The following is an 18,276-nucleotide window of genomic DNA, read 5'->3' as shown; positions in this document are numbered from 1 at the left end:
ATCTGATCTTCACGCTCCCAGGTGAACTCGGGTCCTTTACGAGCATTCCATCGAACCTTAACAATTGGTATCTTGTTTTGCTTAAGTCTTTTAACCTCACGATCCATTATTTCGACGGGTTCTTCGATGAATTGAAGTTTTTCGTTGATTTGGATTTCATCTAACGGAATAGTGAGATCTTCTTTAGCAAAATATTTCTTCAAATTCGAGACGTGGAAAGTGTTATGTACAGCCGCGAGTTGTTGAGGTAACTCAAGTCGGTAAGCTACTGGTCCGACACGATCAATAATCTTGAATGGTCCAATATACCTTGGATTTAATTTCCCTCGTTTACCAAATCGAACAACGCCTTTCCAAGGTGCAACTTTAAGCATGACCATCTCTCCAATTTCAAATTCTATATCTTTTCTTTTAATGTCAGCGTAGCTCTTTTGTCGACTTTGGGCGGTTTTCAACCGTTGTTGAATTTGGATGATCTTATCGGTAGTTTCTTGTATAATCTCCGGACCCGTAATCTGTCTATCCCCCACTTCACTCCAATAAATTGGAGACCTGCACTTTCTACCATAAAGTGCTTCAAACGGCGCCAAATCAATGCTTGAATGGTAGCTGTTGTTGTAGGAAAATTCTGCAAACGGTAGATGTCGATCCCAACTGTTTCCGAAATCAATAACACATGCTCGTAGCATGTCTTCAAGCGTTTGTATCGTCCTTTCGCTCTGCCCATCAGTTTGTGGATGATAGGTAGTACTCATGTCTAGACAAGTTCCTAATGCTTGCTGTAATGTCTGCCAGAATCTTGAAATAAATCTACCATCCCTATCAGAGATAATAGAGATTGGTATTCCATGTCTGGAGACGACTTCCTTCAAATACAGTCGTGCTAACTTCTCCATCTTGTCATCTTCTCTTATTGGCAGGAAGTGTGCTGATTTGGTAAGACGATCAACTATTACCCAAATAGTATCAAAACCACTTGCAGTCCTTGGCAATTTAGTGATGAAATCCATGGTAATGTTTTCCCATTTCCATTCCGGGATTTCGGGTTGTTGAAGTAGACCCGATGGTTTTTGATGCTCAGCTTTGACCTTAGAACACGTCAAACATTCTCCTACGTATTTAGCAACATCGGCTTTCATACCCGGCCACCAAAAATGTTTCTTGAGATTCTTGTACATCTTCCCCGTTCCAGGATGTATTGAGTATCTGGTTTTATGAGCTTCTCTAAGTACCATTTCTCTCATATCTCCAAATTTTGGTACCCAAATCCTTTCAGCCCTATACCGGGTTCCATCTTCCCGAATATTAAGATGCTTCTCCGATCCTTTGGGTATTTCATCCTTTAAATTTCCCTCTTTTAAAACTCCTTGTTGCGCCTCCTTTATTTGAGTAGTAAGGTTATTATGAATCATTATATACATAGATTTTACTCGAATGGGTTCTCTGTCCTTCCTGCTCAAGGCATCGGCTACCACATTTGCCTTCCCCGGGTGGTAACGAATCTCAAAGTCGTAATCATTCAATAATTCAATCCACCTACGCTGCCTCATATTCAGTTGTTTCTGATTAAATATGTGTTGAAGACTTTTGTGGTCGGTATATATAATACTTTTGACCCCATATAAGTAGTGCCTCCAAGTCTTTAATGCAAAAACAACCGCACCTAATTCCAAATCATGCGTCGTATAATTTTGTTCGTGAATCTTCAATTGTCTAGACGCATAAGCAATCACCTTCGTTCGTTGCATTAATACACAACCGAGACCTTGCTTTGATGCGTCACAATAAATCACAAAATCATCATTCCCTTCAGGCAATGACAATATAGGTGCCGTAGTTAGATTTTTCTTCAATAACTGAAACTCTTTCTCTTGTTCATCATTCCATTCAAATTTCTTCCCTTTATGCGTTAATGCAGTCAAGGGTTTTGCTATTCTGGAAAAGTCTTGGATGAACCTTCTGTAATAACCAGCTAGTCCTAAAAACTGGCGTATGTGTTTCGGAGTTTTCGGGGTTTCCCACTTTTCAACAGTTTCTATCTTTGCCGGATCCACCTTAATACCTTCTTTGTTCACTATGTGACCGAGGAATTGAACTTCTTCCAACCAAAATGCACACTTTGAAAACTTAGCGTACAATTCTTCCTTCCTCAATACTTCTAACACCTTTCTCAAATGTTCACCGTGTTCTTGGTCATTCTTTGAGTAAATAAGTATGTCATCATTGAAAACAATGACAAACTTGTCAAGGTATGGTCCACACACTCGGTTCATAAGGTCCATGAACACAGCTGGTGCATTAGTTAAACCAAACGGCATGACCATAAACTCGTAATGACCGTAACGTGTTCTGAAAGAAGTCTTTGGAATATCATCTTCTTTCACCCGCATTTGATGATACCCGGAACGTAAGTCAATCTTTGAATAAACAGACGAGCCTTGTAGTTGATCAAATAAGTCATCGATTCTCGGTAGTGGGTAGCGGTTCTTGATGGTAAGTTTGTTCAACTCTCGGTAGTCGATACACAACCTGAATGTACCATCTTTCTTCTTGACAAACAAAACAGGAGCTCCCCACGGTGATGTGCTTGGTCGAATGAAACCACGCTCTAAAAGTTCTTGTAATTGGCTTTGCAGTTCTTTCATCTCGCTGGGTGTGAGTCTGTAAGGAGCACGAGCTATTGGTGCAGCTCCTGGTATAAGATCTATTTGAAATTCAACGGATCGATGTGGGGGTAATCCCGGTAATTCTTTCGGAAATACATCGGGAAATTCTTTTGCAATGGGAACATCATTGATGCTCTTTTCTTCAGTTTGTACTTTCTCGACGTGTGCTAGAACAGCATAGCAACCTTTTCTTATTAGTTTTTGTGCCTTCAAATTACTAATAAGATGTAGCTTCGTGTTGCCCTTTTCTCCGTACACCATTAAGGGTTTTTCTTTTTCTCGTATAATGCGAATTGCATTTTTGTAACAAACGATCTCTGCTTTCACTTCTTTCAACCAGTCCATACCGATTATCACATCAAAACTCCCTAACTCTACTGGTATTAAATCAATCTTAAATGTTTCGCTAACCAGTTTAATTTCTCGATTCCGACATATATTATTTGCTGAAATTAATTTACCATTTGCTAATTCGAGTAAAAATTTACTATCCAAAGGCGTCAATGGACAACTTAATTTAGCACAAAAATCTCTACTCATATAGCTTCTATCCGCACCCGAATCAAATAAAACGTAAGCAGATTTATTGTCAATAAGAAACGTACCCGTAACAAGCTCCGGGTCTTCCTGTGCCTCTGCCGCATTAATATTGAAAACTCTTCCGCGGCTTTGTCCATTCGTGTTCTCCTGGTTCGGGCAATTTCTAATAATGTGGCCTGGTTTTCCACATTTATAACAAACTACATTGGCATAACTTGCTCCGACACTACTTGCTCCACCATTACTCATTCCGACACCATTTGTTCCTTTCGTTCTATTAACCCCTGGTCCGTAGACCTCACACTTCGCCGCGCTATGACCATTTCTTTTACACTTGTTGCAAAATTTGGTGCAGAACCCCGAGTGATACTTTTCACACCTTTGGCATAGCTGCTTCTGATTGTTGTTGTTGTTGCGGTTATTATTGTTGTTGGGATGATTGTTGTAGTTGCTGCTGTTGTTGTTGTTGTTGTTGTTGTTGTTGTTGGGCCGTTTGTTGTAGTTGCGAGTGATGTTGCGATTGTTGGGATAATTGTTGCGATTATTGTTGTAATTGCTGTTGTTGTTGTATTGGTGATTCTTATCACCGTTTTCCTCCCACTTTCTTTTGACTTGCTTCACATTGGCCTCTTCAACAGTATGTTCTTTAATTCTTTCTTCAATCTGGTTCACTAGTTTGTGAGCCATTCTACATGCCTGTTGTATGGAGGCGGGCTCGTGTGAACTTATATCTTCTTGGATTCTTTCCGGTAATCCTTTCACAAACGCGTCGATCTTCTCTTCCTCATCTTCGAATGCTCCCGGACACAATAGGCACAATTCTACGAATCGTCTTTCGTACGTGGTAATATCAAATCCTTGGGTTCGTAACCCTCTAAGTTCTGTCTTGAGCTTATTGACCTCGGTTCTGGGACGGTATTTCTCGTTCATCAAGTGCTTGAATGCTGACCACGGTAGTGCGTACGCATCGTCTTGTCCCACTTGCTCTAGATAGGTATTCCACCATGTTAACGCAGAACCTGTGAAGGTATGCGTAGCATACTTCACTTTGTCCTCTTCAGTACACTTACTTATGGCAAACACCGATTCGACCTTCTCGGTCCACCGTTTCAATCCGATCGGTCCTTCGGTTCCATCAAATTCCAAAGGTTTGCAGGCAGTGAATTCTTTGTAGGTGCATCCTACACGATTTCTTGTACTGCTAGATCCAAGGTTATTGTTGGTATGTAGTGCAGCCTGTACTGCGGCTATATTTGAAGCTAGAAAAGTACGGAATTCCTCTTCATTCATATTCACGGTGTGTCGAGTAGTCGGTGCCATTTCCTTCAAAATAGTCAAATGAAACAAGTTAATCATACAGAATATTAAGAGTAGTTAATAGTATTTCGTAGCATAATATGAACTCATTTATAAAAGCTTTTTCTTCATATTAGCTTTTTATAAGTTTAAATTCGGGTAGTACCTACCGTTAAGTTCATACTTAGTAGCTATAATACAATTCAACTACTACAATTCTATATAAAAAACTGATTATAATAATATTTCGCGTTCAAACTTTTACACAATATTTTACAAACTTACAATACCGCTTATTTTACATATAGCATGAAATATAGCACACAATAAATTTGATACAAGATGGTTGTGAAGATAATTCTAGCTAGTACACAAGTCGTTCAGCAAAGGCAATAAAAACACGTAATTCATACGTCCAGAAACAAGTCATGCATTCTGGTTTTACTAGGATTACTTCCCATCCTTGGTCTTGTGGAACATAACCGTTATGGCCGTTGATAAGACATCGTGTTGTAACGTCGTCAAAGGGACGATGGTTACGTAATGTCCAACAGTCCCGTAACAATCTAAAAACCTCATTTCTTACCCCAATTACCGACTCCGTCACTTGTGGGAACGTTTTGTTTAATAGTTGTAGCCCGATGTTCTTGTTCTCACTTTGGTTAGAAGCGAACATTACTAATCCGTAAGCATAACATGCTTCTTTATGTTGCATGTTAGCCGCTTTTTCTAAATCACGAAGTCCAATATTCGGATATATTGAGTCAAAATAATTTCTTAACCCATTGCGCAAAATAGCATTTGGGTTCCCCGCAATATATGCGTCAAAGTAAACACATCGTAACTTATGGATTTCCCAATGTGATATCCCCCATCTTTCGAACGAAAGCCTTTTATAAACCAAGGCATTCTTGGAACGTTCTTCGAATGTCTTACAAACTGATCTCGCCTTAAGTAGTTGTGCCGAAGAATTCTGACCGACTCTAGACAATATTTCATCAATCATGTCTCCGGGTAGGTCTCTTAAAATATTGGGTTGTCTATCCATTTTGTGTTTTTATACTGTAAAATAGACAAGAGTTAGATTCATAAAAAAAAAAATACTTATTAATACAAGCAATTTTTACATATATCATAAAGCATAAGCACACTATATTACATATATTACACCACACGAATACAACTATCTTATTCCGACTCGCTTGTTTCTTCTTCTTCGGTTTTGGTTCGTTTTGCCAAGTTTCTAGGGATATATGATGTTCCCCTAATACGAGCCGTCGTTTTCCACATTGGTTTAGAAAAACCTGGTGGTTTAGAGGTTCCCGGGTCATTGTTACAACTTAAGGACTTCGAGGGTTGACGATACATATAAAGTTCATCGGGGTTGGAATTAGATTTCTCTATTTTTATGCCCTTTCCCTTATTATTTTCTTTTGCCTTTTTAAATTCAGTTGGGGTAATTTCAATAACATCATCGGAATTCTCGTCGGAATCAGATTCATCGGAGAATTGGTAATCCTCCCAATATTTTGCTTCCTTGGCGGAAACACCATTGACCATAATTAACCTTGGTCGGTTGGTTGAGGATTTTCTTTTACTTAACCGTTTTATTATTTCCCCCACTGGTTCTATTTCTTCATCCAGTTCCGACTCTTCTTCCGGTTCCGACTCTTCTTTCGGTTCCGACTCTTCTTCCGGTTCCTCTTCGGGAACGTGTGAATCAGTCCACGAATCATTCCAATTTACATTTGACTCTTCATTATTATTAGGTGAGTCAATGGGACTTGTTCTAGAGGTAGACATCTATCACATAATATCAAACGCGTTAAGAGATTAATATATCACATAATATTCACATGTTAAAAATATATAGTTTCCAACAAAATTTGTTAAGCAATCATTTTTCAAGTAAACACTGTCGAAGTCCAGACTCACTAATGCATCCTAACAAACTCGATAAGACACACTAATGCAAAATTCTGGTTCTCTAAGACCAACGCTCGGATACCAACTGAAATGTCCCGTTCTTATTGATTAAAAACGTTCCATATTAATTGATTTCGTTGCGAGGTTTTGACCTCTATATGAGACGTTTTTCAAAGACTGCATTCATTTTAAAACAAACCATAACCTTTATTTCATCAATAAAGGTTTAAAAAGCTTTACGTAGATTATCAAATAATGATAATCTAAAATATCCCGTTTACACACGACCATTACATAATGGTTTACAATACAAATATGTTACAACAAAATAAGTTTCTTGAATGCAGTTTTTACACAATATCATACAAGCATGGACTCCAAATCTCGTCCTTATTTAAGTATGCGACAGCGGAAGCTCTTAATAATCACCTGAGAATAAACATGCTTAAAACGTCAACAAAAATGTTGGTGAGTTATAGGTTTAACCTATATATATCAAATCATAATAATAGACCACAAGATTTCATATTTCAATACACATCCCATACATAGAGATAAAAATCATTCATATGGTGAACTCCTGGTAACCGACATTAACAAGATGCATATATAAGAATATCCCCATCATTCCGGGACACCCTTCGGATATGATATAAATTTCGAAGTACTAAAGCATCCGGTACTTTGGATGGGGTTTGTTAGGCCCAATAGATCTATCTTTAGGATTTGCGTCAATTAGGGTGTCTGTTCTCTAATTCTTAGATTACCAGACTTAATAAAAAGGGGCATATTCGATTTCGATAATTCAACCATAGAATGTAGTTTCACGTACTTGTGTCTATTTTGTAAATCATTTATAAAACCTGCATGTATTCTCATCCCAAAAATATTAGATTTTAAAAGTGGGACTATAACTCACTTTCACAGATTTTTACTTCGTCGAGAAGTAAGACTTGGCCACTGGTTGATTCACGAACCTATAACAATATATACATATATATCAAAGTATGTTCAAAATATATTTACAACACTTTTAATATATTTTGATGTTTTAAGTTTATTAAGTCAACTATCCTCGTTAGTAACCTACAACTAGTTGTCCACAGTTAGATGTACAGAAATAAATCGATAAATATTATCTTGAATCAATCCATGACCCAGTATACGTATCTCAGTATTGATCACAACTCAAACTATATATATTTTGGAATCAACCTCAACCCTGTATAGCTAACTCCAACATTCACATATAGAGTGTCTATGGTTGTTCCGAAATATATATAGATGTGTCGACATGATAGGTCGAAACATTGTATACGTGTCTATGGTATCTCAAGATTACATAATATACAATACAAGTTGATTAAGTTATGGTTGGAATAGATTTGTTACCAATTTTCACGTAGCTAAAATGAGAAAAATTATCCAATCTTGTTTTACCCATAACTTCTTCATTTTAAATCCGTTTTGAGTGAATCAAATTGCTATGGTTTTATATTGAACTATATTTTATGAATCTAAACAGAAAAAGTATAGGTTTATAGTCGGAAAAATAAGTTACAAGTCATTTTTGTAAAGGTAGTCATTTCAGTCGAAAGAACGACGTCTAGATGACCATTTTAGAAAACATACTTCCACTTTGAGTTTAACTATAATTTTTGGATATAGTTTCATGTTCATAATAAAAATCATTTTATCAGAATAACTTTTAAATCAAATTTTATCATAGTTTTTAATTAACTAACCCAAAACAGCCCGCGGTGTTACTACGACGGCGTAAATCCGGTTTTACGGTGTTTTTCATGTCTCCAGGTTTTAAATCATTAAGTTAGCATATCATATAGATATAGAACATGTGTTTAGTTGATTTTAAAAGTCTAGTTAGAAGGATTAACTTTTGTTTGCGAACAAGTTTAGAATTAACTAAACTATGTTCTAGTGATTACAAGTTTAAACCTTCGAATAAGATAGCTTTATATGTATGAATCGAATGATGTTATGAACATCATTACTACCTTAAGTTCCTTGGATAAACCTACTGGAAAAGAGAAAAATGGATCTAGCTTCAACGGATCCTTGGATGGCTCGAAGTTCTTGAAGCAGAATCATGACACGAAAACAAGTTCAAGTAAGATCATCACTTGAAATAAGATTGTTATAGTTATAGAAATTGAACCAAAGTTTGAATATGATTATTACCTTGTATTAGAATGATAACCTACTGTAAGAAACAAAGATTTCTTGAGGTTGGATGATCACCTTACAAGATTGGAAGTGAGCTAGCAAACTTGAAAGTATTCTTGATTTTATGTAACTAGAACTTGTAGAATATATGAAGAACACTTAGAACATGAAGATAGAACTTGAGAGAGATCAATTAGATGAAGAAAATTGAAGAATGAAAGTGTTTGTAGGTGTTTTTGGTCGTTGGTGTATGGATTAGATATAAAGGATATGTAATTTTGTTTTCATGTAAATAAGTCATGAATGATTACTCATATTTTTGTAATTTTATGAGATATTTCAAGCTAGTTGCCAAATGATGGTTCCCACATGTGTTAGGTGACTCACATAGGCTACTAAGAGCTGATCATTGGAGTGTATATACCAATAGTACATACATCTAAAAGCTATGTATTGTACGAGTACGAATACGGGTGCATACGAGTAGAATTGTTGATGAAACTGAACGAGGATGTAATTGTAAGCATTTTTGTTAAGTAGAAGTATTTTGATAAGTGTATTGAAGTCTTTCAAAAGTGTATAAATACATATTAAAATACTACATGTATATACATTTTAACTGAGTCGTTAAGTCATCGTTAGTCGTTACATGTAAGTGTTGTTTTGAAACCTTTAGGTTAACGATCTTGTTAAATGTTGTTAACCCAATGTTTATAATATCAAATGAGATTTTAAATTATTGTATTATCATGATATTATCATGTATGAATATCTCTTAATATGATATATATACATTAAATGTCTTTACAACGATAATCGTTACATATATGTCTCGTTTAAAAATCATTAAGTTAGTAGTCTTGTTTTTACATATGTAGTTCATTGTTAATATACTTAATGATATGTTTACTTATCATAGTATCATGTTAACTATATATATATCCATATATATGTCATCATATAGTTTTTACAAGTTTTAATGTTCGTGAATCACCGGTTAACTTGGGTGGTCAATTGTCTATATGAAACATATTTCAATTAATCAAGTCTTAACAAATTTGATTGCTTAACATGTTGGAAACATTTAATCATGTAAATATCAATCTCAATTAATATATATAAACATGGAAAAGTTCGGGTCACTACAATACGCATCAACCTTTACAGAGACCAAAGTGTTCCTAAACCATTCAGGAGCAACATACCCTTTTGTTCCCCTTATTCCAGTATTTGTTCGGCTTTGATTCAACATCAAAATTTTTGCTAATCCAAAGTCAGCAATTTTGGCATCATATTGTTCATCAAGAAGTATATTCTGAGGTTTTATATCACAATGAATGACTTGGGTACTACACACTTCGTGAAGGTACGCAAGTCCCTTTGCAATGCCTACAACAACGTTACTCCTTTGTTTCCAACTACGTCATGTATCTTTTTCAAATAAAAAGCTCGCTAGGGTTCCGTTGCTCATGTACTCGTAAATCAGTAGCCTCTGCTCACCTTCATCACAATATCCAAGAAGCTGCACCAAATTTTTGTGATTAGTCCTTGCTATTGTGTTCACCTCTGTTTTAAATTCCTTTTGTACATCCTGAATCAAAGAATGCAACTTTTTAACAGTTATGGTTTTTGTCCCTAATACACCTTTATAAACTGCCCCGAAAGCTCCCTTTCCCAGTTCATCTTTAAACCCGTTAGTAGCTTTGACTAGCTCTTGATATGTAATACGTGGCAGACTGGCTTCGACAGCTTTACTACTTGAGATTGGATTTTGTGATTTCTTTTGTTGGACTCGAATAAATCCGTCATAAATCACACTAGTTAATAATATGATTACAAAAGCAGATGTGCTTAACAGGGCTGATCCGAGTAATATCAAACTTCTCTGATTTTTATTTTCTCTTAATAATTCAGGATAGCTTTGAAGAGAATGATTACCTTTTCTAAATTTCAAAAATGCCTTCACATAAACTGAAGATTCCTTCCTTCCATTGGAAAGTGGAATTTGCTTCTTCCAACATTGACCGTCCCTGAAAACTGTAACAGCACAGAAACAATCTTTCAAATAAGAACTTTTGCAGGCTTCTTCGTTAGATGGGTTCATGCGCACATAATCAGATTTAGGCCAATCAATATTAGGGAGCTCAATGAAATCAAATTGCTCTTCCCCATAATCTCCATCACAGCTCGGAACAAAATCAGGCTTGCAGTCACCCATCGGGATATTAGAATCGAGCAATGTAAACCCCGGTGGGCATTCACATTTTATCCGGTTATTTTCAAGGCTGCAAACATTATTTAGTCCACAAGCACTGCTACCATCTTCTCCACATATATTTTCCGGAACAAACCATATAACTTTCCAGAGAATATCGCCAGTAAATTTTTTAGGGTAATAATATTGGGTAAAAACTCCATCAGAATCAAGAGTAGCTCTATGATAATAATCTCCAGAAGGAAGTGAATCTCTTGGAGTAACATCATATATTTCACCGTTACTTCTTAATATATACAAGTATCCCGTGGCATTAAAAATATATTGGTAACCAGAATTGGTTGAATCGGAGGCATCATTAGTACCAGTCATATAGTAAGCATCATCAGCATCACCAGAAAAAATATCGAGAGAATTAAGAACAAGATTCCCATCTGGAAGCAAACGTAACTGAAATTTGCCAGTTGAGAAGTTTGTTTTGCTCATCTTTGAACTAATCACTCCTCCTCTGTCCATAACCTGAGTAGGCAACATGGTATCTGCCGGATTATTAAAACTCTCCCATATCTTGCGTGAATCGCTACCGACAATCACAAAGTTGCCGGTATCGTTCATAAAACCATAAGAAAGGTCGGATATGGACCCTGAAGTCCAAACCTGTTTTCCTTCGGGATCACTAAGTACGAGCCCACTCCCATTTGTTAACTCGACTTTCGAGCCACTAGGGACCATATGCCCATCTTTTGGATACCAGACGATGGTCTTGTCGGGTATCTTGTCATACCATATGGATAACAAAAAAAAGTTATCGTTTCCTTGAACTTGTTGGAACCCGAATGCAAATTCACTAGAAGATGATAGCCATGAGTTGGCATTCGGTGTTGCCGTAGTGACGAACCAACAGATACAGAACCACTACCACTAGTCTATTGAGCTGATAAATATTGTAGTAAGTTAGTTAAGAAGATGAGACACAGTGGGAGTATGGCCATGATATAAGTTGCTAAAGATGATAGACAAAATAATATTATAATGAATTTGGGATATCTTAAAAATAATAAAAATTATTGACTTAATTCAACTAAAAGACTAAGTCCACCCTTTGGTTTCTAAAACATTTTGGTGTTGATAATAATTGAAGACTCATTTGTGGTGCTCCTTTATTCCCTGTATAGAATTTTGACACTTTGCCCTGTTTTTCTATGGTCCCATTAATCAACAAAACTCAAAATACACACGGCAAGGAAAACTCAAAGCGGAAATTAGACTCTAATATCTATACTATGATCACCTTTTCAACTTTTGTCATGGCTGAAACTGCTTGAAAGAACCTTTTCATACTCAATGCTTGTAGAAAATTATACATGGCAAACAGGTCAGGTTGGGTCGGTTTGGGTAATGGGTCAAAATAGTTTTGGGTTGAAATGGGTCATGGATCAAACAGGGCAAAAAATTTAAAAGGTTGCATTTGGGTCAGGTTGGGTAACAGGTCGAAACAGGTCACTAGTGTCATATCCCGTCCTAATCCATCTGGACGAAGTCACCAACATCTGGTCTCATTGCGATGATCAACTCCAAATAATGTCTCTAAAATGAGCAAATGCACAACGGAAGATTTCTTTCATACCTAAGAATAAACATGCTTTCAAGTGTCAACTAAAAGATTGGTGAGTTCATAGGTTTATCATAATCAATCATTTCCATAATTTTAATAGACCACAAGATTTCCTTTATTCAATAATCATACACTCGCAAGTGTTTAAAAATCATTCATATGGATTGAACACCTGGTAACCGACATTAACAAAATGCATCTAGAATATCCCCAAACATATCATCGAAGTACTAAAGCAGTTCAAATTCTCTGACTGGGGCGGGTCAAGGCCCATAGATCTATCTTTAGGATTCGCGTCAATTGGTGACAATTATAATAAACACCAATTCTTAGGTTACCAAGTTCAACAAGGGAGATATCCGGTATAACAATTCAACCATAGAATGTAGTTTCAAGTACTTGTGTCTATTTCGTAAAACAGTTATAAAAGCAGCGCATGTATTCTCAGTTCCAAAAATATATATTGCAAAAGCATTTAAAAAGGGAGCAAATGAAACTCACAATACTGTATTTTATAGTAAAAATACATATGACGACATTAAACAAGTGTAGGGTTGGTCTCGGATTCACGAACCTATATCAATTATATATATTAACACAAAATAGTAATTGAATAAGTTTATATATATTATTATTAATAATATACTTGTTATATTATATGTTATATAGATAAATTTATACTTAATCTATATATTTTATATAATTAATATTTATCACATTAAATTTTAATATAGTAAATTACTCATTAAAATATTATTTAATTATTTAATATGTAATATTGATATTAATGTAGTTAAGTCTTATGTCATAAATATATTTTTATATAGAAAATCTTTATTTGATATATTAATAATACTAATAATAATAATGATAAAAATAATACTAATTATGATAAACATCATGATAATTCTAATAATAATAATAATAATGATAATTTAAAAAAAATGATAACTTTAATAAAAATGTTAATTTCAATGATAATATATATTCTAACAAAAATTATAAATTTAAAAATAATGATACATTTAGTAATAATGATAATAATAATTATAACTATAATACTAATACTTTTAATAATAATGATAATACTAGTGATAAAACTACTGATAATAATAATAATACTAATAATTATAAAATGATACTAATATTAATATTAATGATAATAATAAATATTTATTTTATTTTTATAATAACGATAATAATAATACTCCTAATCATAATAATACTTATATCAATAATAACAATAATAATAATAAAATAATAATAATAATAATAATAATAATAATAATAATAATAATAATAATAATAATAATAATAATAATAATAATAATAATAATAATAATATAAATATAAATAATAAGAATGCTACCTTAATGAAACAAGCTTTAGAAAGAAAAAGAAAAGAAAAAAAAAACGCCCCGACCCGAGCTCCAACCCGCGACCTCCCGCTAACCCGTAAACTCCTTTAAAGCAATGAACTGCTCAATAATTTCTTGTGTTAATTCGCGTCTCTAAATATTTAATCTATATGAAACTGTCAATCATCTTTCTTCTAATTTCATCATTATCATATTGCTTATTATCATCTTGATTTTCATTTCTTATCGTCATCATCATCAGTTACATACCATCATCATCACTTATTATCATAATCATGATTTCATATCATCATAACATAGTCACCTCCTTCGCATCACCATTAAAATTCGATAGAAACATAGTAAACGTTTTCATATGATACATATGATCAATCTAGCCCAACACAAAATTGGGTCTTTAGCCCAAAAATAAGATCACAGTCCATTTAGAAGGTGGAATATATGGCAGCCCAACAATAATCTAATCAAGCAGTCCAATACCCCGTTTTAAATCGAATAGTTGCAATTGTATGTCAGTGGAAAAAGCAAACGGATAAAGAGAAAGAAAAGGAAAAAGAATTGTAGGTGGGTTCGTTTGGCTTTTGGTTCAAAATTTTCAAACGGCAATAGAAGTGGGAGCAGGAAACCATCACAGTCATTATCATCCATATATACATCATCAAAGTTGTATAATCATTACTGTAATATCACGATCATCTTCAATGATTATCATTTTTTTTAAACGTTGGATTCCTTCATCGAATAAAATAGAAATATGTTTGATTCAGTTTTAGTCGTAAAGTAATGGTTGGCTAGTCATTGTCTCCTTTATGTAAACCTCAAGTGGACGTTTATAATATGTATCCTTATTATTAAAACAGCTGGACTTTATTATCACCTCACCCAATCACCATCATATATGACGTTCCCATTATCATTTAATCAGAATGAAATAAGGGGACAATGAGTAACAGAAATCAGTGCTAATAAAGAAATGCTTGTAGGCCATGAAGTCCCAACTAGCTCCCACATGTTGCACTTAATAATTATAATCAAGTTTACAAGTGCACCTTTACACTTATTTCATATTATTATATGTTCGACAGGTAAAACAATAGCATAAGTATTTCTTCATGGCTTTCGATTTGTTTGGGGTGATTTTGGTTACAGTAGTAAAATAGTAACAGGAACCGAAGGTTTGTAAGTGACTAGAGTGGTGGTTGGGTTGTGATCATTCTAACGAACAGAAACATCAACAGTAGTCGTTGGTGTTTTTAAAGGTTTTAATTATATCTTCATAAGAAATGTTCTTGGGGATAAGGAATAGTTAGTAGCTGTGATGGACTTGTAGATTTTGGAAGCAGCCTTAGGAGCGAGCTCGTGAAAGTTGGTGATGATTGGGAAAAGATCATCAGCAGGTAAAGTATGCACAATTTCAATCTCATTAGAAATAATAGTCATTATGATATATTAATTTGCATGTAAAATGATTATGAGTATTAAGTAAGGACGTTTATTGATGTTGATTTAGATGGTTTGATTACAACCGAAAAGAGAAGGATTGAAACGTGAAGGTGGAGGTTGAAAGTTGATAGACAAGGTCATGAAGTGGATGGTTTGGTTCATGACCCAAACAGAAATAAAATTTGCAGTCGGGTTTGTTAAGGTTTACAAAAGGAAGAAAAAAAAATTATATATATATATTAGAAAGGTGGTAAAGATGGTTGTTTGAGTCGAATAACTTATCGAAGGCAAGTGATGGTAATCGAGAAGCATATGATGGTTGAAGGTGTTGATCAAGCATGTAGGTGATGGCTCATTGTTCTTGATGAGTATGGCTGATGGTGATCCGGTGTAGTGAAGGTTGATGGAGAAAGAAAAATATAAGATGGGTTTTGTTGTGCATGTATATAATATTGTTGTTTGAAAAGTTGAAAACATAGTAAAGATATTACAAAATTCTTAAACGTGTATCCCTCTCAAATATCTAGATATGATATGATATATAATATTGATTGATAGTGTAAAGTTGAGTTATTTCCTTTGCTCATCTGTCATATAGTGATGGAAAGGTTCGACATATGATCACGGGTAAAACAGAAAGAGAGAAATAATTATGTATTTGATTGTGATATGTAACAACTTGTACGTTCTAATTTTTTATTACATATTATATTTAATATAATTAAATATAGATATATTAATAATAATATAATTACTAATAATTATTATTATATAAAATAATAATATTAATAATATCAAAATAATACTAATAATAATAAGAATAATGGTAAAAGTAAATTAAATAATGATAATAATAATTTTTAAATAAAAATGATAATTTTTAGTAATCATAATAATAATAATCATAATAATAATAAAAATTATAATTTTACTACTATTTATAATAATAATGATATTAATAATGATAACAATAATATTACTAATATTACTAATAATATAACAAATTAAATGTTTCAAATTATATATATATATATATATATATATATATATATATATATATATATATATATATATATATATATATATATTTACATTTAAATATATATGCATCTATTTACAAATAGTTGTTCGTGAATCATCGAAAATAGTCGTAGGGTAAATGAATATATGAAACATAGTTCAAAATTTTTTAGACTTTAATATTACAAACTTTGCTTATCGTGTCAGAAACATATAAAGATTAAGTTTAAATTTGGTCGGAAATTTCTGGGTCGTCACAGTACCTACCTGTTAAAGAAATTTCATCCCCGAAATTTGATCGAGATCGTCATGGCTAACAATAAGAATGTTTTTTGACGAATATGAGCTGATAAATAGAGTTTTATCATCTTTGAGTAATATGGATAAAACAATTTGATTACGCGAAGAGTACAAGTGAAGCTATCACGAAAGAGTGAAATGAATAAATGCAGATTCATTTTACCGATGACGTAGTCACGGTTGATTTCCGAAATTCAAGGAATTTAAGAAAATCTTCTAATCAAAAAGAAAATATAATAGCACAATTTATTAGCAAACTGTTGGAATTACAGTTGAATGGAAATATCAAGGAAATATGTCCTTGATATGCTTAGAGATTAAGTAAAATGAAAGAGAACATGGTACATGATGTGAGTGTGATCTGTGACTCATCACGTTCCATTAGAAACTCAGCATGACTTACTGTAATATAATCACGTTGATCAAGTGTCATTATATTATACTAACTCATGCTTCAGTTCCCAACACTACTTCAAAAATATTCATACTTTAAACTCGATGGTTTCAGAAATTTTAGAAACTGAAACAGTTTCTTCTATGATGTAATACAGATAACGTGGAGAGATAAATAATATCGGACAAGAATATTTATGAAGATATCTTCAAAAATGTTGAGGATGTTTACAATGAAAGATACGATAATATCTTAGAGTTTTAGATTCAAAGTGTGATGAAGAAATTCATTCACAATAATTTAGAGCGATTAAGAAGTAAGATATTCGTTAATAACTTCAGTAGATATTGAATCATTTGGATTCCTTGAAGGCAGGTTTAGTCTTTGTGATTTGTTCACAATTTTCTTCATGGTTTGCTCAATCCGTTTTCCAGTTCTAACTTTTCTGAGTTTTGTCAACATACAATTCTTTATCATCAAACTTTTGGCTGTTAAGGTCGTTTACAGTTTTTGCTGCTTCATGACAAATTTTCAAAATTCGAAGTATTAAATCGTAGACTGAGTGCTTTTTAAAAATTCAGAATAGAAGAACATAATTCTAAGAGATATATGTATACATATACCGGTTGATGTAGAAACATTGCGAGATTCAAAATACTGTTTGCTGATTTTCGGTAATCGGTATGGCAATTCTCGTTACAAAATGTGGATGAGTATATGATAAGGTTTTAATGAACAAATATAATGGTTTTTCGTAGAGACTCAAGCCAATGAGTAATGAAGTTGCTGGTAAATTTACTGCTAATGTGATGGGATATAAATGGTTCCCCAGTAACGACGACGAAAGGCAACTTATATCAAAGTTATAATAAAGCTAATCCAAATGAAAGTCGAAGTTGATTTGCTGGAGCTGTGACAAAATTGGCTAATTTGGATAGGGATTGTAAAGTGATTTTCGGTAATAACAATGCCAAAGAAACTAGCACGGATACGTGTTAAGCGTTTACTCAGGTTCCGAGTGTTTTCAGGTGCATAACTGTATGCATCAATCTTTTCTTTCATAGATGAAGTGCGGTTGGTTCATCCTCTCGATTGAGGTGTTTTCAAGAATCATGAAAGGTTTGAACACAGATTGTAATCGTCGAGATACAAATGAGGTTTAAGATGAAATCAAGTGGCAAACTTGAAGAAAATTTAGTTTCATATGTTATAATCAATATTTTAATTCATTTTAATTGTCCAATGTCATTAGTCCATAGTTAGGAGTCCACAATTAATAGTTCAACAATTCATATATA

The 18,276-nt window shown here is 33.7% G+C and overlaps 1 protein-coding gene across 1 annotated transcript; it reads right to left on the bottom strand.

Annotated features, from left to right (window-relative positions):
* Positions 1–10,035: 10,035 nt before the first annotated feature.
* Positions 10,036–11,559, bottom strand: LOC139841894 (G-type lectin S-receptor-like serine/threonine-protein kinase LECRK3). Its single transcript, XM_071832082.1, has one exon. It carries the CDS (start codon positions 11,557–11,559, stop codon positions 10,036–10,038), a length of 1,524 nt encoding a protein of 507 aa, XP_071688183.1.
* Positions 11,560–18,276: the final 6,717 nt, after the last annotated feature.

The sequence above is a fragment of the Rutidosis leptorrhynchoides genome, chromosome 4 (assembly GCF_046630445.1).
Source record: "Rutidosis leptorrhynchoides isolate AG116_Rl617_1_P2 chromosome 4, CSIRO_AGI_Rlap_v1, whole genome shotgun sequence".
In the NCBI taxonomy this organism is placed as follows: Eukaryota; Viridiplantae; Streptophyta; class Magnoliopsida; order Asterales; family Asteraceae; genus Rutidosis; species Rutidosis leptorrhynchoides.
The sequence above is the reverse complement of the archived record's forward strand: the minus strand, read 5'-3'. Positions and strand labels throughout refer to the sequence as shown.

What these genes read in the sequence shown, in the direction of transcription:
- LOC139841894 (XM_071832082.1), bottom strand. Translation starts at nt 11,559, where the DNA reads ATGGTCCCTAGTGGCTCGAAAGTCGAGTTAACAAATGGGAGTGGGCTC.